General features: G+C 52.3%; 1 protein-coding gene across 6 annotated transcripts; it reads left to right on the top strand.

The window, feature by feature from the left end:
• On the top strand, nt 1–26,814 carry Jup (junction plakoglobin). Of its 6 annotated transcripts, XM_087574618.1 has the most exons (16): nt 2,428–2,470; nt 3,183–3,268; nt 11,116–11,328; nt 13,854–14,113; nt 14,264–14,502; nt 15,869–16,070; nt 16,936–17,080; nt 17,611–17,714; nt 18,931–19,269; nt 20,110–20,265; nt 20,449–20,568; nt 23,027–23,177; nt 23,290–23,411; nt 24,873–24,912; nt 25,095–25,264; nt 26,023–26,814. In XM_087574618.1, the coding sequence occupies exons 3-15, from the start codon at nt 11,121–11,123 to the stop codon at nt 25,244–25,246; spliced, it is 2,238 nt and encodes a 745-aa protein (XP_087430744.1). In that variant the 5' UTR covers nt 2,428–2,470; nt 3,183–3,268; nt 11,116–11,120; the 3' UTR covers nt 25,247–25,264; nt 26,023–26,814.

The raw sequence follows: 26,814 nt of genomic DNA, 5'->3' as shown, positions 1-26,814 counted from the left end.
GAGTTGCTGCCTTGGCCAGAGTCCGGAGCAGCCGCCGCCCGAGCGCCCCGAGCTCAGTTCGCTGCCTGCGCCGGCTGTCTCCCGGCCAGACCCGACCCCGACCCGGCTCGGCCCGGCTCCACGCTCAGGTACACCGGATAGGGGTACGTATCACTGAGGGTAGAGTAGGGCAAGCGGCCGAGAGGTTGGTTCCAGCGGTTTCAGGGCAGGTGAGGGCGGGTGCCAGGGAGTGCATCCTACACCAGCGACAGGGGGCGCACTGGGGTCCGGGGCACGGGACCCCTGGGACAAGCGATCTGGGTTGGAGCGCCCCTCCAGGCTCGGTGAACCGCAGGTCTGAGAAGGGCGGGGAGGAACTAGGGCAGGTGCCTCGGAGTTCGCGCCTCCCCCAGGGCCCGCGGAGCTTGCCCGACGCGGCGTCGCTGACTCTCCCCTGGAGCTGACCGGGCAGACTTTGACCCGCTCCGCCTGGTCCCAGATCCCACGGTGACAGGAATTTACCGCTCGGGAAACTTGCTGCCTAGTCTCTTTGGGGCCACCCTCACCCCACCCCACGCGTCATCCTCGCTTTCCCTCCCTCCCTACTCCCCCAGGCCTGGGTGGGGCCCTATTGTCTGCGCCCAGCTTACCCAACTGTGGGGGCCGAGTGCACATTTTCCCAGAGACGCGATTCCCACCTGCTGAGCAGAGCAGGTGAGCGCTTGGAGGACCGAGGCCCTGCCCTGTAGCTCCGAGCTGGACCTGTGGCGCCTCCCTCCGCTCTAGTGTACGCCGGTCTATGGCTTCTCTTACGGAGGTGGATGGGGTGACGGGGGAACTGGTGAAGGGTCTGGGCTCAGTGCCCTACCGATGTCTGTCTGACCTGGTGGCATGGCCTGGAGTCTGGGCCGGTAGAGAAAATTAAGAAACACTCGCCCAGATTTTAGTAGCTTGTGGTTTCCAGAGTGTTGGTAGGGAAACAGCGATATCTTTTGATTTCTGCAACCCATTATTGTTGAGAAATCACTCCAAACAAACTTTCCAGGAGAAAGTAACCGTGGGGGCCTTTTCTAGGATTTTCCCCGTCTCCTTGTTGAGAGCTGATTCAAGGCTTGGTGGTACTTCTTAGAGGAAAGCCTCTTCCCTGGTCAGCTCCAAGCTGAACACAGCCTGTGCGCTTTGACCCGGTTCTCCCTGCCCCCACCTCCATCCTGTTTGCTAGGCCCCTAAGGCCCGAGGTAGGGACCAATGGGGGTGGGTGGGGGCGTTGCTGAAAAGGGAAGTGTCTTCTTCCTTCCCTTTTCGCATCCTCACGGGACCACCACACCCCCTTATATGAGGCCTGCTAAGTGCCTCTCCTCCCAAGCTCTGCCCCTTCCCCAGGAATGGGGTTGGGGCAGGGCTGGGCCAAACTAGGAAGATTGGGAAGAGTGATTAATCTTTCCCCAACTCCCCCGTTCCATCCCCCAGCTTATTTAGCTGGCTGACCATTGAGGCAGGGTAGCATAGGGCAGGAATGTTGCTTGCTGTTCACTGGGTTTGAATTATGAAGGTGCGTCCTTTCTAGAGGACTTGCCAGAAGTCCCTCCTCCACCCACTCTTTAACTGAGTGTTTGGCGGGGAAAGTGGGACAGGAGGAAGTCTTTGCTATGGAAGGCTTCTGCCATGCCAGGCACCCTCAGGGTGAACAGTGTGAGCCCTCCCCTTGGTTCCCTGTGCTGAGAGCTCCTCTCCAGCTGGAATTGTCAACTTCTACTCGGCTTGCTGCACTCTTCTGTACAAATCTGAAGATTGGCCTTTTCATAGGCATTTGGAGTCCAGTCTTCTTGGGGGGACAGAGCAGGAATGACAACGCTAGCGGGGGGGGGGGGCAGAGGGAAGATGGGGTGGGGGTCGTGAGCACTGTTTGCTCTGATTCTCCTGGAAGCTGAGGTGGTGCTTGGTTGTGAATAGAAGAGTGGGGGTGGGAGACATATCCCCCGTAATCTCGCCTTAGGTCCTGTGGTTGGTAAAATATGTGTGACCACCTCTAGGAAGAACTGGGGGCATTAGTTTTAGGCTCATGTCCTCTCCGTGTCAAGGAGGAGGAGGGGTAGGCATTGTCATTAGGTGAACTAAATGAATAGTTTAGCAAATCTGGTTCGTGGCTCTGGTGAAAAGACAGTACTGAGGAAGAAGTAGGGCTATGAGCTGCCCGGCCCAAGCTGGCTTCTGACGGACAGGAGGGAGGGGAAGCAAAGGTAGGATCCGATTAGTCATTTCTCACCAGATCAAGTCTGGGCTTGGGTGACAGAAGCCTCCCCCGCACCCGAGCTCCACCCCATTCCCTCTGGAGCCGCCGTCTGGCCTGCTAAGGTTGAGCTTGGAGAATGCAGCCTGTGGGAACGGAAGGTCAGGCGGGGCCTGCTTGACTGTTTTCCTTCCTGGGGGCCCACAGGTCATTGCCTATGAGAGGGAGGCCTGTCGTCCTGCAGAGCTGCTTTAGGACAAGGTGACACATTTGGCTGGTCCACAGAAGGACAGTGATCTAGGGAGACAGTCTAAGGGGTCAGCTCTGAGAACAGGGACTTGGACTGAGATAGTTTGAATCCCTGAGCAGTGTCTCCTTACCTGTGCAGCCTGCGTCAAAGCACCTTCCTGGCTCAGCGACCTCAGGAATTAATAAACCTAGCTACCCAGAAAGTACTTGACTGATGGTAACTCAAAGCCAGAAGACTGTCTGGTACCAAGCGCCACTAACCATGCTCACAGAGGCAGGCGCACTTTAATGTCTTCCTCAGAAACTCAGGGAAGGATAGCAACTTGCCCAGTGTTGCTAGACTCAAGAGAGGGCTAAGCTCAGACCTCATTCTGCTGTTAGGCTCTACTACAACTCTGGAAGGATTTCTTTTTTCTTTCCCCTTTTTCTTTTGGCTGCTAAGGACCAAATCCAGGGCCTTGTGGATTTGCACGTAGGCAAGCACTTTCCCATGGGATCCATCATCGGCCCTGGATGGAAGTTGTATCCCCCCACTGTCCTTTCTTTAATTTTTTTTTTCGGAGCTGGGGACCGAACCCAGGGCCTTGCGCTTGCTAGGCAAGTGCTCTACCACTGAGCTAAATCCCCAACCCGCCCCGCCCCCCGTCCTTTCTTGACAGTCTCTTGTAGCCTAGGCTAGCCTCTGAGGTTGACCTTGAAATACTTCCTTTCTTTTTGATGACAGGGTCTCAAAGTGCAGCCCTGACTGGCCTAGAACTTGCTGTATAGACTGGAGAGGGGAGGGTTTCAAACTGCTCCCCGGGATAACAGGTGCGTGCCACCATGCCCAGGCAAACTTTATAAAACATTCATCATCATCATCATCGTATGTATGTGTGTATGTATGTATGTATGTATGTATGTATGTATGTATGTTGTGTGTGCCTGTGTGTCTGAGCATGCACAAGACCTCTGTGGAGATCAGAGAACAACCTTCAGGAGTTTTTTTTTTCCTTCCACCCTTTAGCCCAATCAGCCATCTGTCAACTCTTCAGACTTTGAACTTGCCATCCTCCTGCCTCTACCTCTCAAGTGCTGGAATCACAGGCATGCGGCACTGTAGCTGGCTTATACCGTGCTGGGGGGTCGGACCCAGGGCTTCCTATAAGCTAGGCGACCGCTCTACCAAGGAAGCTACCTCTTATCCCTAAATGGAAGTTTTTTTACTGCCCCTTTTGGAGGGCCTCAGCTCCAAGGATAGAAGGGAATTTAGGAGAGCCCTGCTAGACGTGTGGGGGTGGTGAAGGCGGGACAGGTTTGTCAGGTGGGAGTGACTCATCCCCTGGCTGCCAGTACTCTGAAGCCTCACCGGCTGCCCGCTCGCCTTGGTCGCTGTGGTAGGTGGTAAGGCAGCTCCTCCAGACCAAGAGCTGAGAGGGTCTAAGTTAGGGGAGACCAGAGGGAAGGACAGCATGGTTCAGAGCTTTCTAGGCTGGACCCCGGATAGGAGGTGGGAGCTACCTGCTTCACTAACTAGTGTCTGGGGCTTTGCCAAGTTTAAGTGGGCATGGGCGGGGGCTGAGGCAGGGGAGACACATGAGTCAGATTTAGGCTCGGGTTGAGAGTCCTGCTGGAGCATGCCAGTTAGCACAGCCAGGCTGCCTGGAGAGGAGTTTTCTACTGCCCTGTCCTGTCTGGAGACCCTAGCATCTAGGCAATGAAAACCTCTACAGGAGGGCCTTTCTGTGGGAGTAGGGTGAGGGGTTGTGGGGGGGGAGGTTGGTGCCTGTCAGCCAGAGCCCTAGTCCTCAAGGGAGGATTTGGTGGTGCAAGGTCTTCTTAGGTATGACTGGTTTGGACCCCTCTGCCAACCCAGCACCTGGCTCCAGAATGGGCCTGGGAGTGGGAACCTGGGGCTAGGCTGAGCCTGCGCACTGGTACATCCTGAAGACTGAGGCTCTTACTACCGGATCTTAAGATTGCGGACGGAACCACAGCATGATTACTGATCTTAGCGAAGAGAGCCCTCAGCCAGGAGCCTTGACTTAAGCACAGATGGAGAATGGAGTCATTCTGGCAGAGCACACCGCACAGGGAGATGGATGGACTTGTGGCTTTCTAGCACCCTGAGGCCACAGGGACAAGGTGGGTGGGTGGGGCACACAGATGTCCTTATGAAAAGAAGAGGCTAGAACAGAAAAAAGTACTTCGTATCCAGAAGACAGTGTCAGGTCCCCAGCAGGCAGAGTTAGTTATAGAGGACCCTGAGCTGCTATGTGGGTTCTGGGAACTGGTCTGGGTCCTTTCCAAGAGCCTAAGCGCTCTTAACTGCTGAGACCTTTCTCCAGCCCCAGATGGGAGGTCTTCCCTTCAAAGGGAGAAGCAGGTGGAGGTTCACAGTAGAGTCTCCTCTGGAGAGGGCCACCCTTGCTCAGGAGTTACTCCCTGTAGGGGAAGAGTCAGTCTGAGACCTACTGAGTCCTTGGAGGAAACTTCTTTGGGGGACTTTAGGAAGAAGGACCACAGGGCCTAATAGAAAACTAGCATCTGGCAGCTGGCTGACCCAGCAACTCTGAAAGAAAAAGGTAGTGAGATGGACCAGGATGGGTCACTGGGATTTGTGTCTCTGCAGATGACAGACACCTTGAGGCCTTTGTCTTGGGACGTGGTTGACTGTCCCATTTTCTAGCAACTTCCTGGCTAGGTTTGGAGAGAGAGAGAGAGAGAGAGAGAGAGAGAGAGAGAGAGAGAGAGAGAGAGAGGAGAGAGAGAGTTCTTTGACTATCTGCTTGTGCTAGCCTCCTGGCCTCTTAACTTTTGGATGGCCGCATTAGAGAGGGTGCTCAACTTTCTCTGCGGTTTCCCAGTGTGGAGAGAGATCTTATGTCTAGCGATGTCGAGAAGAGGCCAGGCGGTCAACAAACTGCCTCACTGTGGGCTGCCGCTCTGCCTCCTTTCACTGGGAAATCCATATTCGCTCTCTTTTTGTTCGTTTGTTTTTTGTTTTTGCTTGTTTGTTTTTAATTTTTTTTCTTTTTTTTTCGGAGCTGGGGACCGAACCCAGGGCCTTGCGCTTGCTACTGCCACTGAGCTAAATCCCTAACCCCGCTTGTTTGTTTTTAAAGACAAAATCTCTATGTATCCCTTTCTGGCCAGAAACTCACGGAGATCCACTGGCCTCTGTCTTGTCGGTATCAAAGGCGTGCTCCACCATGCTCAGTTGGCCATCTATTTTTTTTTTTTTTCTTCTTCTCACGACAGGGTTTTCTATGTAGCCCTGGCTGTCCTGGAATTCACTCTGTAGACCAGGCTGGCCTTGAACTCTTGCCTGTACTTCTGGAGTGCTAGGCTCAAAGGTGCGCACCCTCACCAGCCGGCTGGTCATCTTTTTTCTTTCCTTTTTTTTTTTTTAAATTGAAGAATGTACATGAGTTTGTGAGAATAAAAAACTGTCCTTAATCTGAACTGTGTGAGGCAGCCACCTTGAACCACCTTCTCCTTCCTACCTTCCTCTGCTCTTGACCTTGCACCTCCACATGAGCTCTGTATACGGTGGTGAGCTCCTTTTATTCCTGCACAATACAGGGATTAGAACCCGGGGAGGGCTTCCGGGCAGGACATACAAGCACTTTATTCATAAGCTGCTCGTCCGTGAAGCCCTCCCATGCCCTCACTATGGCAAGTTTTTATTTTCCAAACGTGTATTTATTTCCGATGTGTGCCGCATACAGGTTGAAGTCCGGGGGCAACTTGGAAGAGTCAGTTCTCTCCTTCTGCCATGTTCTCTCCTCAGGCTAGGCTGCAGACACCTTTACCTGCTGGACTTTCTTAGCAGCCCCCACCAAGGCGTTTGCAGGAAGCTTTCTTGCAAAGCTTTTGCTCGCTGCAGCCTATGCTGTCCGGAAACTAAGGGTTCAGGTCCCTCCTGTCCAGCCTTACCCCTGCAACATCATACCCTAACTGGCTGGCATCCAACTGCCGTTAATGGGGCTGCCTAAGCCCCAGTGGTGCTGGCTAGTGGCTTGTAACAGCTGGAGTGATTTTCCACTCCCAGGAGCCCTGGTTTGGGCTCATCTGCCGGCTTGGGATGCTGCCCTCATCAGGGATGCAGCTGCAGCTGGAGCCCTCCGTTAGGGGAGCCCTGAGGTTCCCTAGGTCAGGCCACTTGGCCAGGCCACTTCCCTCTGCTGCACATCCCCTTCATTTTCCCACCCGGTTCTGTTTGCTTTGGGAAGCGGCCCAGAAGAGAACAAACAGCGGCTGGGTCATGGCCTGAGCCTCTCCCACTCCAGACCTCTTCTCAGCCATGGTCTGGCCTGGGCTGCCCTCCAGGCTGGAAGTGAGAATGTTCCTTTGAAACTTCCCTTGTCTTCTCCGGTCCTCAGCACGGGCCATGCACGAGTAGCTCCTGCTGTCTCTCTTACCAGCATGGCCATTCTGATGACGGAGACCATGCTGGCTGCCCAGGAGCTTCTTCTCACCATGGTAGAATGTAGAATGGGGCACTGGGGGACAGTGAGGGGTTCCCTCCTGGAATCCGCAGTCTCTAGAAGTTTCTATGTCTGACTGTGCGAACCATGACAACCTGTGTTTTTTTTTTTTTTTTTTTTTTTTCTGTCCTTGGGACAGCTGGCAGTATCTCAGCTGGATCCAGAGGCACTGAGAAGGGAAGCTCAGGGCTGGTGTCCTCTCTAAGCCCTCACCCTGAAGTGCTGACTGTTCCGTTGGGACTGGCTACTGCTTCAGGTTGAAGGAGAGGCAGGGAGGGTGGCAGCTATGTTCAGATCACATACAGTCTGAGGAAAAGGGCTCACATGAGTAAATGGTTTGTCTTGCCAAGAGACCCACAGCCTCTTGCAAAGATGCTTGCCAACCGCTCCTCTCCTGCTTTGATGTAAGCCTGTGGATCTGGGTGTGCATAGGGTACCAACCTCTAGCCCCAAGGACCTCTAGGGTAGCTCAGCCTGTACCTGAGCACATTTCTAGGTTTTTTGTTGTCACTTACCAGCCCAGCCTAGCTGTGTTTGTTGCTTAACTGTCCCTGCAGGTGCTGGCTAGGCCGGAGGCTGCTGTCACTCTTGGTGGGGTTATTTTTAAAGTCAGGACTGGGCGTCATTCTGCAGGACAGCTTGGATGGAGGGTGTGTGGTGCCAGCACCCCAGCTGGCTGCACAGAACGGGCGAGAAGGGCAGGGCTCTTGCCCCCAGTCTGGAGCCAGTGGGGGAAGGGCCCTTAGCCTACCCTTCAAGGGCCTGTGTCTTCTGTCTTCCTGCCCTCTCCTACTCCACCCTGTGATCTCTAAGCTAGCTTCTTCCTCCCTGCTACCAACAATGGAGCAGAGGCCCACTGCTAAACAAAGGTCCCCCTTTCAACTCGGAAACCCGCCCTGTCTCTGTCTCTACCCATCTCTGGCTCAGTGCCTGGGCAGGGCCCCACCACTGTCTCACTCACTTCCACCCTGGTTCTATCCAGGGGCATTGCAGAAGGTCTGACCTGTGGATCCAGGGTGAAGAATGCTGAGACCGAACTGGGTGCGGCCTCTCCACCCCGAGAATGGCCAAACCTGTACTTTTGCTTGTTGTGGAAGAAATTTCCCAGGCTCTCTTGAGGAGTTGGTAGGGAGAAAGGTGGGGTTGATGTAGCATCCTGTCTGATGGCTGACTACCAGCCTTCCTGTTGCAAGGGTAGCTGTGTTTGTGAAGAGTTCTGGTGTGTCCCCTCTGAGCTGTCTTCTTCTTTACCTTGCTCACTTTTAGCCTTCGTTGACACAGGAACCCTAGAGTCTTGTCAGAATCTGGTGTGCAGTCAGTGTGCCTCTTCTGAGATCATGGGGCCAGCCTTTCTCAGGTTAAAAAAACACCCGAAGGGGCTGGAGAGACATTTCAGCGGTCAAGAGCGCCAGCAGCTCTACCAAAGGACCCGGGTTCAGTTCCCAGCAGTCACATGGCAGCTCACAACCGCCTGTCACTCCGTGTTTCACAGGATCTGACACCCTCACACAGACATGCAGGCAGGCAAAAACACCAAGGCACATGAAAAATAAATCATTCAAAGCAAAACAAAAGCGCCTCCCCTTGGTCAGAGGGCGCAGCTTCTCCAAGACTCTAGTCTGCAAGTAAGTCAGAGCCAGCGCTCAGCAGAGTGCCACCACTTCTGCACCATGGAGCCTCAGTTTCCCCACCTACAAATTGGGAGTCAGCAAAGGCCTACCAGCAGGGTTGGAATTCGCTGGCTATTAGAGAACTGGACGCTTGCCCTCTGATATCCCTTGACCTCTGCCTGTCCCTGGGCAGTTTTCCAGCCCTTTGCTTCCCTTGGCTCCAGGCCTGACCAGCTGGACCTGAGGACCAGCCTATGAGTGAACCCCTTTCCTGAGGCTACTCTTGACTGCAGTGTTTCCTTCTGAGCTGAGGCTGGTTCTTGGTTTGAGATGAACCTTCTCCCATCTCTGTGGGTCCTAGATGGCTGGATGTATGGCTATCAGTGGAAGGCAGCTTTGTGCTTGTACTGGGGAGTGCATTCCTCCCGGGCCCTTCTTCCTCATCTTCGCCTCCGTTGGGCACTGATAGAGGGTCAGTGCCGGTGGGTTTCACCTTCTCAAGAGCTCAGGGTTCTCTTTCTTTTTCTATCTCCCAAAGATGACTTCCTCCAAAGCTCCCCAAGTTCTCTCTTTGGGAGCTGCCCTTGTGGCAGAGGACAGGATGGGGAAGGGGAAGGCAGGATTTTCATGAGCCGCCTCCAAGCTCCTGATTTCCTACTGCTCGCTGCTTGAGCTGGGTGGAGGGGAGCATGAGCAGGCGGGGGTGTTCTAAAATAGCTATCCAGGCAAGTGTCTGGGAGCAGCTGTGCACATCTGGTGGCACCGAGCCTGCTGTCGGTGGCCTGGGCCTGCTGCTGTTTATCAGCCCCAAACGAAACTCTGAGTCACCCGGGATGGGGGAATGGTGGAAGGTGGCAGCTGGGGGCTGGTGCTGCTCTTGCTTCCCGTCTGTTTTAGGCCTGCTCATGGCAGGGGAGGGGCTGTGCGTCCCAGGAATGGCTGGGAGAACATTCATCAAGATCTCCTTTTTATTCCCCCTTCGAAACAGTGCCTCCTTTTGTAGTTGGCCTCCCACTGGTGAACCTCCTATCCCAGTCTCCTCTGTACCGGCATGACAGGCGTGTTCTACCATGCCCCTCTGTCGTCATGCAGTGAAGGTGGGGTCGGGGCTGTCACTGGGAAGAGGCCCCTGATTCTCTTTGCTCCTGGGGTGGCGCCTCTCAGTACACCAGCTGCCCCACCCTAATTTTTGCAGGCTCCCCCATCACGGTGGAACAACCTGTTTGAGAGAGCCTGGGCGCCACCCCATTTTACGAGCGGACTAGCCTGGGCTCTGTTCATTCTCTGAACATTCTGCCTTGGAGTGTAGAGGCAGAAGGCTTCAGCATCAAGCTCGCTTATGCCTGGTCCCTTCTCTGATCCCATTTCTAGCCAGTTTCCACATCTGTAAATTGAGGGGCAAAGCTTTGAAACCCACATGCGTGCAAGGCTGATGGCATTTGTGAGGGGTCTGGAGGCATGTGTGAAGGGTGCGAGCACATAGTAGGTCCTCAGGCATTCCCTTGTCTTTCTCCGTGACTGCCTGTATGTAGGTAGTGGTAGTTTCTGAGCCCATGACAGTGGGGCCAAACAGACCAAACAAGCCCACATCAGGTAGGTGCAGATGCCCGTGAGCCTTAAAGTGACCCCAAGTCCTCAGAACAGGGTGAGAGACCTCAAGAGCAGTGACCCCCCCTCCCCAAGAGGCCTGCTCCACTCCGCTCTTCTAGCCCGGGTTCTAGAAAGTGGATGGTGAACGAACACCCTAGGGGTGATGCAGTTAGGACAGCAACAACCTGGTCCCCAATAGTAGACCCCCTACTAAGTGCTGTCACCATAGAGAGTCCTTCCCAAGCACCATCCTCACAGCAGTTCATCGAGTGTGGTGGAACCTGACTTTGAAGCCGTTGGCACCCAACGAGAGGTGGATTGGTGAGGGAGTCGTTTGCCAAGATTTGAACTGGTCCGTAGAGCTCAGAATGCTGGGAGCTGGAAGAGACGAAGCCCTGGTTACGCTTCCTCCCTTAGCCCTTCTGGAATAGGAGATTCAGGAACTCTGAGGAAGCCCTGGGCGGCCCAGAGGAACCTGTCAGACAGCTTCCCTGCCCCACCCAGTTTCTCATCCAATGGCTGATAGTTTGTTATAGCCTCTGCACCCTTTCCCAGGGAGCTCTAGTGGAGCGAGAGCAGGTCTGCAGAGCCCAGCAGCTGTCTGAAACCCTTAGCTCCTTTTCCACTGGCAATGTTGGGGTTGGGGCAGGCTGGCGAGCCCTGGGCTGGGCTGGAGGGATCTGACTGTTTCCTGTCTTCACACCAGAGCTGGAGCTTGCAAAAACCCAGAGCTTATTCCTAATGGTCCCCCTGCAGCCCTACTATGCCCCAAGCCATCTTCTGGTCAGGCAGGCCCATTTTGGGTTGGGTTCCCTTTTACTTCACCCCTGTACCTTGCTGTCTGTAACCCTCTGAGGCCCTTGAGGCTATGATAGGGCTTCAGGAGAAGGGACGATATCAGGGATGGGGGCTACAGCTGAGTTGGAACTGGAGGTAATGGTGTCTCTCTAGGCAGCTGACATTGTGCTCCTGTTTTTGTCTCCAACAGCCACGATGGAGGTGATGAACCTTATTGAACAGCCCATCAAGGTGACGGAGTGGCAGCAGACGTACACCTATGACTCGGGCATCCACTCCGGTGTCAATACCTGTGTGCCCTCTGTCAGCAGCAAGGGCCTCCTCGATGAGGATGACACCTGCGGCAGACAGTACACACTCAAGAAAACTACCACCTACACACAAGGGGTGCCACAGAGCCAAGGTCTGGACTCCCTTTAGATTTTTCAATCTGGGTTCTCTGCATAGCCCCGGCTGTCCTGGAACACCTCTGTAGATCAGGCTGGTTTTGAACTCACAGAGATCTGCCTGCCTCTGCCTCCCCTGTGCTGGAATTAAAGGCGTGCACCACCATGCCCGGCCGGCTTCACAGTTCCCACTCTTGAGGACTCGGGAAGTCTGAAGGGACCGCGTGACTACCCAAAGAGAGATAGAGAAGTCGCCCCAGTGAATTCCGAATGTGTTGGACGTCACAGGGTGCCATTGGAGCCCAGAGTTCTTGGCTTCTGGGGTCTTAGAAATGTAATAAGGAGATTTTATTGATAGCCCTTGGGGTGGGGGTTGGAGAGACCTGGAGATTACTGGAAAGACATATTCTTTTCACTCCAGAAACTTCATGTCTGATGAGAAAGACAGGGAACAACTTGCCCCACCCCCCAGTCTGGTGGAAGAGTCACAGTGTTCAAGCTTAGACTGGGCTAGCACTGTACTGAGGACAGGCATGGGGGAGCTGATTCAGTTGTGGGGTCCCATCACAAAGGCAAATACTCTACCAGTCCAAGTGTCCCATTCCCTTCTGGGACAAAGGTGCACATGGCTTTAGGACTGTCATTTGCAGATGCCCCCAGGGCCCTAAATGTCCCAGAAGATGGGATTTGAGGCCTGGACAGTTGCAGGATGAGTTGTGACTGGTTAGGGCTCTATGAACTGAGCCTCTGTGTCCCAGGTCTCCTTCTTGGCTGTGCTGGGAGGAACCTCTCTGTGTCCAGTTAGGCCAGGTGATTTCCTAGGAGCTAAAGGAAAGCGTATATAGGTAGGAGAGCCCTGTGGGCAGCCTCTCTTTCCCCATAGAGAATGGCCTTGTTCCTGCCTCTCTACTTACTAGGGCACTGGGTCATTTGCTAAGCAGGGCTATATGGGACTTTTTCTTGAGTTGCTACTTTGTGGAAAGTGAGTTGTATCATTAGACTGATGAAGTTTAACTTGTTTAATCTCTTGACTGACTACACTGGTGGAGGAAGAGTGAGGCTCTGGGCTCCTGAGTCCGCTGCTTTTATGACCTCGCTCTCCAGTGTCCTGCAAAGTGGAGACAGTGTTGTACTTGCCTTGTGAGCTCATTGTTGACAGATTAAATAAGCAGGAGGAAGGTGTTTAACACAGTGTCTGGCACAAGTACTCCACCATTAGCCATTCCTCTTCGTCATTTATGTGTGTGGGTCTACGTGAACATATGCACAAATGTGTGTGAGGGAGACCCCTGGAGGCCAGAAAGAGTCCTTTGGGACTGTGTAGCCAAGGGTGCCCTTCAACTTCCTTTTGCTGCCACTTCTGAAGTAGTGTAATTGTGTGAGAGTGCCACCGTGCCTGTTTTTTTTTTTTAAGATTTATTTATTGATTATATATGAGTACACTGTCGCTGTCTTCAGACACACCAGAAGAGAGCATCAGATCCCATTACAGATGGTTGTGAGCCACCATGTGGTTGCTGGGATTTGAACTCAGGACCTCTGGAAGAGCAGTCGGTGCTCTTAACCACTGAGCCACCGCTCCAGCCCTCCGTGCCTGTTTTTATCCACTGCTGGAAGCAGAACCTTGTCAGGCCAGCATTCTACCAGCTAAGCTACACATCCAACCAAAGCTGTTAGTAATTTATTTCTAAGCTGGCCATCGTAGCAAAAGTATATGATGTCCCAGCTATTTGGTAGGCCCGAGGCAGGAGGATTACAAGTACAAGATCTACCTGAGTACGAAGTAAGTTCAAAGCCAACTTGGGTAACTTAAAATATTTTTAGTTTTTTTTTTTCTTTTTTTTTTTTTCGGAGCTGGGGACCGAACCCAGGGCCTTGCGCTTGCTAGGCAAGCGCTCTACCACTGAGCTAAATCCCCAACCCCATATTTTTAGTTTTTTAAGCGAATGAATGCGTGCCTGCATGTCTGTGAAGTGTGTGTACCAAATGGGTGCAGTGCTTATGGTGGCCAGAAGAGGGCGCCCGAACCTGGAACTGGAGTTAGATAGGGCTGTGAGCCGCCATGTAGGCGCTAGGAATAGACCCTGTGTCCTCTCCGAGAGTAAGTAGCACGTGCTCTTAATGGCGGAACCGTTTCTCTGGCCCCTAATTTTTTTTTTAAAGGCTGGGAATACAGCTCAGTGGTTAGAGTGCTTGCTGAGCAAGTGTGTGTCCCGACCTTTACTTCCTAGTACTGCACTGCAATAAAAACGTTGCCGCGGTCATTTTTGTAATAATAGGGTGTCAGTCTTTTAAAAGCAAGTCTTAATTAGTTGTCGTAGAGTTGCCTGCGCTGGGTGGGTCATGATATAAATAGGATGATATAGGCAAGGGTGATGATGTATCCCAGGGGCCCCGGTTAGTCTCAGAATCATGAGTGATACCCTGTCCTTTGGTGGAACACGAGGTAGCTCGGAGCCATGTCTGCAAGGCTGACCTTGCTCTTCGGGGTTCCCGTAAAAAAATCTCCTGTGGCTCAGTCCTTGTGCCATTTGGCTTTCAGGCGACCTGGAGTACCAGATGTCCACCACGGCCAGAGCCAAGCGGGTGCGGGAGGCCATGTGCCCAGGTGTCTCAGGCGAGGACAGTTCTCTCCTCCTGGCCACCCAGGTGGAGGGGCAGACGACCAACCTGCAGCGACTGGCCGAACCATCCCAGCTACTCAAGTCGGCCATTGTACATCTCATCAACTACCAGGACGACGCAGAGCTGGCCACCCGGGCTCTGCCTGAGCTCACTAAGCTGCTCAACGATGAGGACCCGGTCTGTGAAGGGCCTGGAGGTTGGGTGGGATAGAGCTGGCTGTCCCCAGAGGGATGGGCTGTCTAAGCTCTGTGGAGGAAATCTTTGACTTCCTTCCCTCTGTGGAGGAGCCTGGGGCTCTCTGCTCAAGGTCTCACGCACTTCCTCCAGGTAGTGGTCACCAAGGCGGCTATGATCGTGAACCAGCTGTCCAAGAAGGAGGCATCCCGCCGTGCCCTGATGGGCTCACCCCAGCTGGTGGCGGCTGTGGTGCGGACCATGCAGAACACCAGTGACCTGGATACTGCCCGCTGTACCACCAGCATCCTGCACAACCTCTCCCACCACCGAGAGGGGCTGCTTGCTATCTTCAAGTCTGGAGGCATCCCCGCCCTGGTCCGAATGCTCAGGTACTCAACGCCTCTGCAGCATGGGAGCTGGGGGGGGGGGTCCCGGGCTTCCACACGTATACAAGGAGCACCACACCCATCCTGGGTCTCAGCCGCTCACAGCCTACCCCAGGGACAGTAGTGTAAACGGCAGGCCGGCTGGTAGGATAGAATGTAAGTTATAGCAAAGGAGGGTTGAGAGTGCCTGGAGGCAGAGCAGCAGAGGCTGGGGGGGGGGGGGGGGCTTTGTGCTCAGAGTAGGTAAGGGGTAGGCTATCCTAGCAGGAGAGAACAGTATGGCTAACCCCCACCCAACTGTGCTCCCCCCCACCTTTCCTGGCTCTTGTCCTGATGTGAGTGAGAGTTCTTTGAGGGCGGAAGCTGATTTCACTCCCCTCTGACCCTCTCCCAGGGCTTCTCCTGTATGACCTTAGACACAGTAGTAACTCAGCTGTCCAGGGACCTAGTAGGCAATTAGCGCCTTGCGGGACCTCAGAGGAGGGAGTAGAGAGAAGATGTGCCGAGGAGGGAGTAGAGAGAAGATGTGCCGAGGCCTTTAAGGCTGAGGGGGTTGGGGATTTAGCTCAGTGGTAGAGCGTTTGCCTAGGAAGCGCAAGGCCCTGGGTTCAGTCCCCAGCTCCTGAAAAAAAAGAACCAAAAAAAAAAAGAAAAAAAAAAAAAGAAAAAAGAGTGGGTCTGACTGGGTATGGTGGTGTTCTCCTTTACCCTCAGCCCTCAAGAGGTAGAGACACGCAGATCTCTACCAGGCGAACCTGATCTATACAGAGAGTTCTAGGCTAGCCAGGGCTGCACAGTGAGAACCTGTCTTTTTTTTAAAAAAAAAAAAAAAAAAGGAAAGTAGGAAAAGGGAGGAGTTGGGTGGGTGGGTGGGAGTGACTCAGTATTTATTTATTTACCTCTCAAGCGTGAGGACCCAAGTTTAATCTCCAGCACCCCATGTAAACATACTGGATGTGGTAAAGTGTTTTCCCAGCACTGGGGAAGCAGAAACCAGAAGCATCCGTGGAGCTTGCTGACTGACCAGTTTAGCCCAATTGGTGAGCTCCAGGCCAGTAAGAGACACTGTGTCTAAGGAGGGGGATTGATTGTGCTCCCAAGGAGCACATCTGAGTTTGTTTTCTGGCGTCGCTACAGGTTCATTTGTGTTGACACACAAACACACACCCACAGAACACACATGCACACGCATAATCAAAATTACAAAAGGGTTTGTGCTTGAGGGAGAATGAGATTCTGGGAAGGGCATATTTGCATAGGGTTCTTGATTGGGGGTGAGCTTTCTGGATGTGGTGGGGACTCCTTCCAGACCCTCATTTCAGGCCTGGGCTCTGACAACTGACTCACACGGGTTCTGCCTGTTCTTCAGTTCCCCCGTAGAGTCTGTCCTGTTCTACGCCATCACCACACTGCACAACCTGCTGCTCTACCAGGAGGGCGCCAAGATGGCGGTGCGTCTGGCAGACGGACTGCAGAAGATGGTGCCCCTACTTAACAAGAACAACCCCAAATTCCTGGCCATCACCACCGACTGCCTGCAGCTCCTGGCCTATGGCAACCAGGAGAGCAAGGTGGGTCCCTCCACCAAAGCCTACAACACCGTTGTGGCTTCAGGCCACTTCCCGGAAGGCATATGGATGTACAGACACAGAAGAATGGGTCTCTTGGGCCTGCTTCTGAATTCTTCAGAACTAATATTTTAAGGATGGGAAGAAATTAAGGATCCGGATATAACTCAGTGATGGAAGCTACTTAGCATCCTGAGTGACCTTGGATTCAGTCCTTAGAATTGAAAAGCGGGGGCAGGGTGGAGAGACGGGAGAGACGGCTTGGAGGCCAGCAGAGGGCGATCGATGCCCTGGAACTGAAATTACAGATTGTTATAGGTCACCATGTGGGTGCTGGGAATCGAACCTGCAGTCTCTGGAAAAGCCACCAGTGCTCCTCACTGCAGAGAGAGCCATCTCTCCGGCCCTCTCTGTGTTTGTTAGTCAGGGTCTCTCTCGCTTAACCCTGGCTGACCTGGAATCCTACCTCAGTCTTCCAAACTACTGGGTGTGGAACACTAGACCTGGCAGGGCTAACAAGGTCTTTTGACTTTCATTATGTTTTTGTTTTTTTTTTTTTTTTTGTTTTGTTTTTTTTGTTTTTTTTTTTTAAGTTCTTCTAGACTTACTCAGTGGGTTAGCTCCCTTAAAGGATTACGGTTCATTACACCACCACCACCACCACTGGTAATGGCTGTAACTGGCTTTCCTTTGCCACATGCTTTGCCAGCATTTGATGTTACCGTTTTTTTCCCCCCGCCGAGATGTTGGCTCGAGAGTCACGAAAGCCATTTACAGTTTAGCGGGAGCTTTATAATGACAGCTGCACCGCCCCCACACAATGCCTTCTGTCTTACACTCAGCCTTTTTCCCCTCCCCGCCCTGACAGCTGATCATCCTGGCCAATGGGGGACCCCAGGGTCTTGTGCAGATCATGAGGAACTACAGCTACGAGAAGCTTCTGTGGACCACCAGCCGGGTGCTCAAGGTGCTCTCCGTGTGCCCCAGCAACAAGCCTGCCATCGTGGAGGCTGGTGAGTGTGAGAACCGCAAGGCGGCTTGTCTGGGAACCCAAGAGTAGACTCTTGCTACTTTTCCGGAGGACCTAAGTTTGGTTCCCAGTATCCACATCCGGTGACTCAAACTGCCTGTAGCTCGAATTGGGAGGGCCTTGATGCCCTCTTCTGGGTACTGCACATCAGCTCCACACCCCTACACCATCCCCACACACAAATAATAATGATCTTTAAGAATAAATACAAAGGCTGGAGAGATGGCTCAGTGGTTAGAGCACAGACTGCTCTTCCAGACGTCCTGAGTTCAAGTCCCAGCAACCACATGGTGGCTCACCACCATCTATAATGGGATCCGATGCCCTCTTCTGGTGTGTCTGAAGATACCTACAGTGTACTTATATATAATAAATAAATAAATCTATAAAAAGAATAAATACAAAAAAGTGACCTCTGGAATCAGGATGATCAGGGTAGGGTCGTGTGTGTCCCCCCCGCCCCCAGTCAATCTGGCTCCCCTGAGGCTGACAAGACTCCTGTCCCCTCCCCAGGTGGGATGCAGGCTCTAGGCAAGCACTTGACAAGCAACAGCCCCCGCCTGGTGCAGAACTGCCTGTGGACTCTGCGCAATCTCTCGGATGTGGCCACCAAGCAGGTGAGAGAGGAGTCTGGGCCTGGGCCAGTCTCTTAAACCGTGCCAGCCTTCTACCTTGGCATATGACCTGTGGGACCTGCGAGTCTTCCCCCTTTGTGGCTAAGGTTGAAAAGGCCCAGATGACATCACACCTTTAGTAGGGGGCTTTCTTCCTGTTTAGGGTTTGGGAAGGGAAAAGGAAGGGGACTGACATCTTTACGTTGGGCTTCAGGTGAGGGGACAATTTGGGCCTAGACCCTGGAGTAAGAAGCTGTACTCCAAGGGCTGGAGAGGTTGCTCAGTGGTTACAGAGCATCTGATGTCCTCTTCTAGCCTCTGAGGGCATCGGGCATACACATGGTGACGGACACACAGGCAGGCAAATATATATATATATTTGCTATATATATATATGTGTGTATATATATATATGTATATATATATATATATATATATATATATATATATATATATATATATATATATGCTAGCCACAGTGCACTGCAGCTTCAGGGCATGTCTGTGGCACCACCTTCCAAGCAGACCTCTGTTCCAGTGCTTAGCCATCACCACACCACCAAGCAAGCATCCTCCATGGACAGACACTCCCAGTCATCTAGAAGGGGAGTAAGGGGCCTATTGGTTGTGGAAGAAACCGAGGCTTGGAGTTGAGAGCCCATGTTCAGAGCCAGTAAATGACAGAGCTGGCGTTCTGACCCGTGACGTGTATCTCCAAGGCCCAGAGCCTTTCTGACCCACTGCTAGCCCTACACAGTAATCCTTGGGAGAAGAGAGGTTTTTGAATTAGGGATTTTTTTTTTTGTGGTGGTGTGTGTGTGGTGGGGTGTAGATTTAACTTGGGGACTCCAGGTGTGACAGAGAAGGCCCAGCAAGGTAAGAAGCATATAGAGGGGATTGGCTGACCCTGAACCCTATGACCCATTGCTAACTTCCTCCTGACCAGAGGCCTCCTGCGGCTTGGACTTAGAGGCAGGCCTCCAGCTTTGGGTCTGTGGAGGAGCTTTTCTCAGTCCCCTGGCTCTAGTGCTCCAGGAGCTGCAAAGGGCTTCCCTCAAGGCATGGGAGGCCATGAGGTCAAGGTGCCTGGCTCTAGACAAGCAAGACCAAGCCCTTCAGCCTGTTCATTCATTCCCCTTGTACCTACTGGAGAGGCTGTGTAGAGACGGCGTGTCCCTGGCGTGTCCCTTACCCTTCGTGCTCTTCCCTTCCGTCCCAGGAGGGCCTGGAGAACGTGCTGAAGATCCTGGTCAATCAGCTGAGCGTGGATGATGTCAACGTCCTCACCTGTGCCACGGGCACCCTCTCCAACCTGACCTGCAACAACAGCAAAAACAAGACGCTGGTGACGCAGAACAGTGGCGTGGAGGCGCTCATCCACGCCATCCTCAGAGCCGGAGACAAGGACGACATCACAGAGCCCGCCGTTTGCGCCCTGCGCCACCTTACCAGCCGCCACCCCGAGGCTGAGATGGCCCAGAACTCTGTGCGCCTCAACTATGGAATCCCGGCCATTGTGAAACTGCTCAACCAGCCGAACCAGTGGCCACTGGTCAAGGTACCCAGTTAAGGCCACAGCCACTGTGGGGGGTACGTGAGGGGTGTGTCCCCTGTTCAGGGGGCAGGAGGATGCTTTTCCCTCCGTTTGTTTTATTTTTTATTTATTTATTTATTTATTTATTTTATTTATTTATTTTTTTTTGGTTCTTTTTTTCGGAGCTGGGGACCGAACCCAGGGCCTTGCGCTTCCTAGGCAAGCGCTCTACCACTGAGCTAAATCCCCAGCCCCTTTATTATCTATTTTTAAGGTCTTATTAGAGTTATTCGCTTATTTATTTATTTTGTTGTTGGGGGACAGGGTCTCACTCTATATCTCTGATTGTCCTATAGACCAGGCTGGCCTCGAACTCACAGAGATCCTCCTGCCTTTGCCTCCCAAGTACTGGGATTAAAGATGTTTGTCACCCTTCCTGACTCTGGATATTTTTTAAAACAGGGTTCCCTGAGATGTAGCCCAGGCTGGCCTTAGACTTGCAATCCCCCTGCCTCAGGCTCCTGACTGCTGAGAATATTATAGACATGTCCTACCTCAGCAATCTAGATTTTTTTTTTTTAAAAATATAGTCTCAGGTATTCCAGGCTAACTCCACATTGTGGCTGAGGATCACCTTGATCCCCCTGCCTCAGCCTCTCTCAAGTGCTGGGGTTATAGCTGTGTGCCACACAGCTGGGGAATCAGGACTTACCTCACACTGCAGTAGCTGCCGGAGTGGAGTTGGGATTCAGAAGGGATGACAGGAGGAACAAAATACCTAAGGATAGGGAGCTGGGATCCCCCAGATGTTCAAGGACCATCTCCCCCCAACCCCCAATCAATCACGGCCTTCTTTCTCGCCAGGCAACTATCGGCCTGATCCGGAACCTGGCTCTGTGCCCCGCCAATCATGCCCCGCTGCAGGAGGCCGCGGTCATTCCCCGCCTCGTTCAGCTGCTGGTCAAGGCCCACCAGGATGCCCAGCGACATGTAGCTGCGGGCACCCAGCAGCCCTACACGGTAAGAGAGCTTAGTGGTGTCAGGGATGGACTCCTTGGGGTGTGTCCTCAGGGTTTATGTGTCTAGAAGAAGAGGCGAGTTGACACTAATGTCAACTCTAGGGCCTGATGAATGGTGTCAGGGTGTGCTTTGTCCAGGGGCCACCTGTCCCCCTCCTCTTGTTTCATGGCTCTTCTCATGCAGGATGGTGTGAGGATGGAGGAGATCGTGGAGGGCTGCACCGGAGCCCTGCACATCCTCGCCCGAGATCCCATGAACCGCATGGAGATCTTCCGGCTCAACACCATTCCCCTGTTTGTCCAGGTGAGTCCGGTACCAATGGGCAGGAGATCTGTCCCCAGTCACTCCTGGAGGGAGGGGGGAGGTTAGGATGTGTGGGTCAGGCTTAGTCTAGGTCTGTGTAGAAGGGTGGTGGATTAAGTGGCTTTCCAAACTTAGAAGCGAGGGAGATCACAAGAGCCTTCTACAGATGCAGTCACGCAGACATTAAGAGCATCTGCATGTTCAAGACAACAGGAAAGGGACAAACACGAAACATAGGAGGGAGTGCCTCCGCACACCGGAGCTCATTAACTCTGGCTCCTAGCCATGCTGTGTGCACAGAGTCAACAAGTGGTTCCCAGGTGGCTCATAAGCAGACAGGGCTCAGCCCAGGGATTTACAGAAATGAAATTCAGCTCCCAGTGAGAGGCCATTTTCCACTGTCAAATTGGCCAACTTGAGGGTTGGATAAACTGAGCATCTTGTGCCCTACTTGGGGTGGGGGAAGGGCAGCCTGGGAGCTATCCTTTGACCTGGAATTCAAAGCCTGACTCTCTCTGGGGGAAAATCATTTAGCATAACGTAAATGGACAGAGATGTGTGCTGAGAGATAACAATTGCAGGCACAGCTGTTAAAAACAAGCTCTTTGTCTAATGGTGAGGAAATGGTGTTGGAGGAAACAACTGGGCGTGGCGGTACGAGCTTCTCATTCCTGCACTGAGGAGCAGAGGCTGGAGGATTAGCCATGGAGGGTCAGCTCAAGGCTAGCCTGGGTTATCTTTGACTTAAAAAAAGGAGTGGCAGTGTGTGATGTTGCACGGGGGAGGCTGAGACTGGAGGGCTGAGAGACAGTTCTGGGGTAGCCTGGGCTAGTAGCAAGACCTTATCTTTTAAATCAAACAGAAGAATGCTTTAGTATGTCATACAGCCATATGCAGTGAGGTCTCACCAAAGGGATACGTTTGTTATACTTTGTGGTCCTGGGGATTGAACCCAGGGCCAAGCTCAGGGACAAGTACTCTACCCATGAGCTACATCCCCAGCCCAAGACTTTTTTTCTCCTTTGAAAAAAAAATTTTTTTAAAAATTTATTTTGTGGGCTGGAGAGATGGCTCAGCGGTTAAGAGCACCCGACTGCTCTTCCAGAGGTCATGAGTTCGATTCCCAGCAACCACATGGTGGCTCACAACCATCTGTAAAGAGATCCAATGCCCTCTTCTGGTGTATCTGAAGACAGCTACAGTGTACTTATATATAATAAATAAATAAAATAAATCTTTAAAAAAAAATTATTTTGTGAGTACATTTTATGAAGACCACAGCTGTCCTCAGACACACCAGAAGAGGGCATCGGATCCCGTTACAGATGGTTGTGAGCCACCATGTGGCTGGTGGGAATTGAACTCTGGAAGAGCAGTCAGTCCTGTTAACCGCTGAGCCATCTCTCCGGCCCCCCAAAATATTTTTTATTAGTGTTCAGACTGAATCCCATCCTACCTTCAGTGGAATGGGTTGTTTCTTGGTTAGCATTATATCCCTCTTATTCATATGAACTTGTAGGTTTGTAGGACAGGCTTTGAAGTAATACACAGAAAAACGCCTTATCCTACCAGGGTAGGCAAAAAACTGAAAGAGCAATTAAAATTATTAGTGGGGCTGGGAGATGGCTGCCAGTGAGGTAGTCGCTGTGCCTCATGAGAAACTGAGATCAGACCCGAGCACTCAGGGGCAGGTTTTTAACCCGAGCATTGGGAGGAGTGAACCTAGCCAGACCAGGAGCTGCAGCATCAGAGACAGACCCTGTCTGAAAAGTTGAGAAGCCACTGAAGGGAACGCATGACTTCAACCTCTGATCTTCATACACAAGTACATGTACCCAAGTGCACATGTGCCCCCAAAATACAATCACCATAGAATCACACATATAGAAACACAAAAAAAATCTGTAGTGAGACTGGGCGTGCACACCTTTAACCTGGGAGGCAGAGGCAGATGCATCTCTGTGAGTTCGAGGCTAGCCTGGTCTACCAAGGGACTCCAGGACAGCCAGGGCTCTTATACAGAGAAATCCTGTCTGGAAAAACAAAAATATATACATATATATGTACGTGTGTGTGTGTGCGTGCGTGTGTGTGCGCTTATGTATAGTATATATAATATATTAATGTTATACTACATATACTCTGTATAGTATATTTATATATACTATATAATAATTATATATAATAAAATGTATAGTATATAATAATAATATAATAATAGGGCTGTGATAAAATACACTGCTCACATGCTGACATGTTGGCAGAGGCTGTGTCTGCCCAGGTATGGTGGTCTGGTAGCTCAGGAAGCAGTGGCTGGTCTGGGTTTTTTGCCCTTCCTTTATGCTTTCTTTGGCTCTCTCTTTTCTAAGATAGCCAGACAGGGCGGGACTGGGCAGTGCTGCTGGCATGCAGCCTCGTTTACCTCACTCCTCACCCCCACCTGTGTCCTCTCTCCTAGCTCCTGTATTCCTCTGTGGAGAACATCCAGCGTGTGGCTGCCGGAGTGCTGTGCGAGCTGGCCCAGGACAAGGAGGCTGCTGATGCCATAGACGCGGAGGGCGCCTCTGCCCCTCTCATGGAACTGCTCCACTCCCGCAATGAGGGGACCGGTGAGGGACCGGGCCTGTGGGAAAGCCCCAGAGGGAGGAGCCTGAGCTCTGTTCTCCCAGCCACAGGCCTTGACAGCAGCCTCTGACTTGGTCTTAACTTCCCTCTGCTCAGCGACCTACGCTGCTGCTGTCCTGTTCCGCATCTCCGAGGACAAGAACCCAGATTACCGTAAGCGAGTGTCTGTGGAACTCACCAACTCGCTCTTCAAGCATGACCCAGCTGCCTGGGAGGCTGTGAGTATCAGACGAGATTTGAACATCTGATTGTCCAAGCTACATACTGCACGGGGCCAGCTCACTGATGTCCGAGGAGGCATAGCTGACCTCAGAGAGGTAGCCTGCAACTCAGGATTCACTTCAAGACTGATTTTGAATTCTTTTTTTTTTTAATTTATTTTATGGGGGTTGGGGATTTAGCTCAGTGGTAGAACAAGACCCTGGGTTCGGTCTCCAGCTCCGAAAAAAAAAGAAAAAAAATTATTTTATGTATATGAGTATACTATAGCTTCAGACACACCAGAAGAGGGCTTTGGATCCCATTACAGATGGTTGTGAGCCACCATGTGGTTGCTGGGGATTGAACTCAGAACCTCTGGAAGAGCAGTCAGTGCTCTTAACCTCTTAGCCATCTCTCCCGCCCGATTTTGAACTCTTAATCCTTCTGTCTTCACCTTTCAAGTGCTGTGACTAAAAGCCATTAAGGTATGGGTTACCATGCCTAACTTAGATTTTTATTTTATTTTGCAATGGGGTCCTTTAGAGAGAGTCATGAGCCACCATGTGGTTGCTGGGAATTGAACCCAGGACCTCTGGAAGAGTAGCCATTACTCTCAACCTCTGAGCCATCTCTCCAGCCCAGCAGTGGGGTCCTTTATGACATAGGGATAGCAGATCGAAGCATACCTAATATTTTATTTTGTGTGTGCTTTTGTTTGCTTGCTTGGGTATTTTTTAGTACTGGGGGTCAGATCGGGGCCTTGTGTATACCCTGCAGGCACTCTACCCCTGAGCTGTATCTGTAGTCCGGGATGGTGTTTTGAGAGAGTCTTACTATATAATGTAGCCCAGGCTGACCTTGAATGTATGATGATTCTCTTGCCTTGACCACCAAATGATGGAATTAATAGGAATTGGGGTCTCACTCTAGCCCTAGCTTAGCCTGGACTCCGCATCATCCTCCTGCCTCAGCCTCCTAAGTGCTGGGGTTGCAGGCATGATCCACCCACTGTTCCCAGCTACATATTTCTTTTGCTCACACGAATATAAAGGGTTTGAGTGTGTGTGTGTGTGTGTGTGTGTGTGTGTGTGTGTGTGTGTGTGTAATGGAACCCAGGACCTTGCCCATGCTAGACAGGTACTCTGCCACTGGCCTATGCCCACATCCACGGTTGTCTTGCTCTAATTTGCACACTGCTACTGTATAGCCAGTCGCACCCTGTATCGACCTCTCTTCCCTCCATTCCCTCTCCACAGTTGCTCTGGCCTGTCTGTGCCCAAATCACTGGTGTCTAGACCTCTGCCCAGGGCAGTGCCTGGCAACATAGTGCTTTCCTTTCTTCCTCTGGGTGTGTGTGTGGTGTGGTGTTGGAGGAGGTCTCCTGGCCCCTTGTTTGGAGCACCTCTCTGTTCCTTGGTGGAAAAGCAGCCCAGAGGATACTTTCCCACGTTTCCCTATGTCTTTTCGTCCTTCCTCAGGCCCAGAGCATGATCCCGATCAACGAACCCTATGCAGACGGTGAGTGTGTGCAGCCCTACCCCAGAGCCTGGGGCTGTGTGGGTGAGAGTGGAAACTCAGGGTAGCCAGTGTGTTCCGGTCTAGATCCCCGCTGTGGGGGGTGCGCGGAGGGAGTTAGGTAAGCCTTGGGCTACCGATGTGGCCTGCAGACCTCTGGATAAGCCTTCCTTTTTCATCCTCAGACATGGATGCAACCTACCGCCCCATGTACTCCAGCGATGTGCCTCTGGACCCCCTGGATATGCACATGGACATGGATGGCGACTACCCCATGGACACCTACAGCGATGGCCTGAGACCTCCCTACCCCGCTGCAGACCACATGCTGGCCTAGCTGGCTCCACCTCACTCAGTAAGGCCCCTTTCTGTCTTGCCGGCCTTGCCCTCTGCCTGTAGCTGTGGTTACAGTGGCACTTCCTTTTTTCTCTGGCCTGGTGGGGACCTCTCGGTCCTGGGCTATAAACCCTGGCTCATTTGGGGGCGGGGAAGGAGTGTGGCAGTCCTGTGCTTTTTGGTCTGTTACCTTTTGGCCTGCTTTTCCTCTGATGATGGTGAATATGACTATTGACTAGGTCTTACTCCGTGTTTCAGGCTGGCCTGAAATCCATTGTGTAGCCCAGGCTGGCCTCAAGTCTGCAGCTTTTCCCCAGCCTTAGCGACACCACCATGCCCAGTGTCACCTTTTTTTTTTTTCTTTTATTACACTGGGAACTGAATTTATTGTGCCTTATGACTGCTAGGCAGGGGCTCTACCATTGAGCCGCATCTCCAGCCCTGGTTTTGCCTTTTATTATATTGAGATAGTCTTGCTAAACCGTCCAGGCTAGCCTTTAATACTTGGGAGCCCAGACATGCCTTGAATTTAGGATCTTCCCGCATTGGTCCCTTAAGTAGGTGGATTATAGGGCTGCACAGCGTGGGGTGGGGAGGTCCCTCCTTTACATTAGTCCCTTGCTTGGTGAGTCTGTGCACCTCCAGCTACTTCTAAGCAAATAAGGAAAAAGGCCAGTTTTTTTCTGGGGTCATAGGCAGAGGTCACAATAGCACCCTGAACTTCCAGGGGATACAGGCCAGTCAAGCCCCTGACCTCTGTGTCCACATGCCCCACAGGAGCTGTTTCTCACCTGGAAAGCTCTCCAGAGCAGACTGTGGGACGAGACAGTACCTAAGCCCCGGGAGCCAGCCTGGACTTCCTGCTGCACACGCGCTCCAGAGAGTTCCTCCGTAGGGATTTTGGGATGGTGTCTGCTCCCGCTTTTCTGTCCTGGGCTGGGGATCCAGGCTCAGTACTTTCTCCCCCTCCCCACTATGGCTATGACCACTAAAGCTTTAGACTCGGCCTGTGTCCCTGTACAGCAGCCCTCTCTGCTGACTCCAGCTGCCTGGACCCCCCAGGGCTTCCTTTGTTTTTCCGGGGCCAGTTTTCTCAATGAACTAAAGCATCCAACTGCCCTGACCTCCTGGGATATCCAAGACACAGGTTCAAGGCCCAAACCCTTCACATCCAAAGCTTCTTTTGAAAAGTTCAGGGACCTTCTTGGGGGTAGCGGGAGAGAGTGGAGACTTTTTAAGTGCCCCTGCTAGGACCTGCCCTTCTCTTCAGGATGCTAAGTCTGCCTTGCCCCTCCCAAGGGTGAAGCTCCCTCTCATACTGCTCCACACTGGCCCATCTGACCTGCAGAAGTGCTCTAGCTCACCCCTCTGGTGTGTGGTGAGGGGCTTTCTTCTCCCACTCCTTTTTGACTCCCACCACCTCCTGCACATGGGTTTGGGGAGGACTGAAATGGAAGTCCCCTCAGAGAGTCTTATTATCAACACTTTATGTTTTGGTTATTGGTTTTTCTTTCCTTTTTGTTTTTGTATAGACCAAAGCAAAGAAAATAAAATAACACAGAGATCCAA

Source organism: Rattus norvegicus, chromosome 10 (assembly GCF_021556685.1).
Source record: "Rattus norvegicus strain SHRSP/BbbUtx chromosome 10, alternate assembly SHRSP_T2T, whole genome shotgun sequence".
Lineage (NCBI taxonomy): Eukaryota > Metazoa > Chordata > Mammalia > Rodentia > Muridae > Rattus > Rattus norvegicus.
This window is presented reverse-complemented; position numbering and strand designations above follow the sequence as displayed.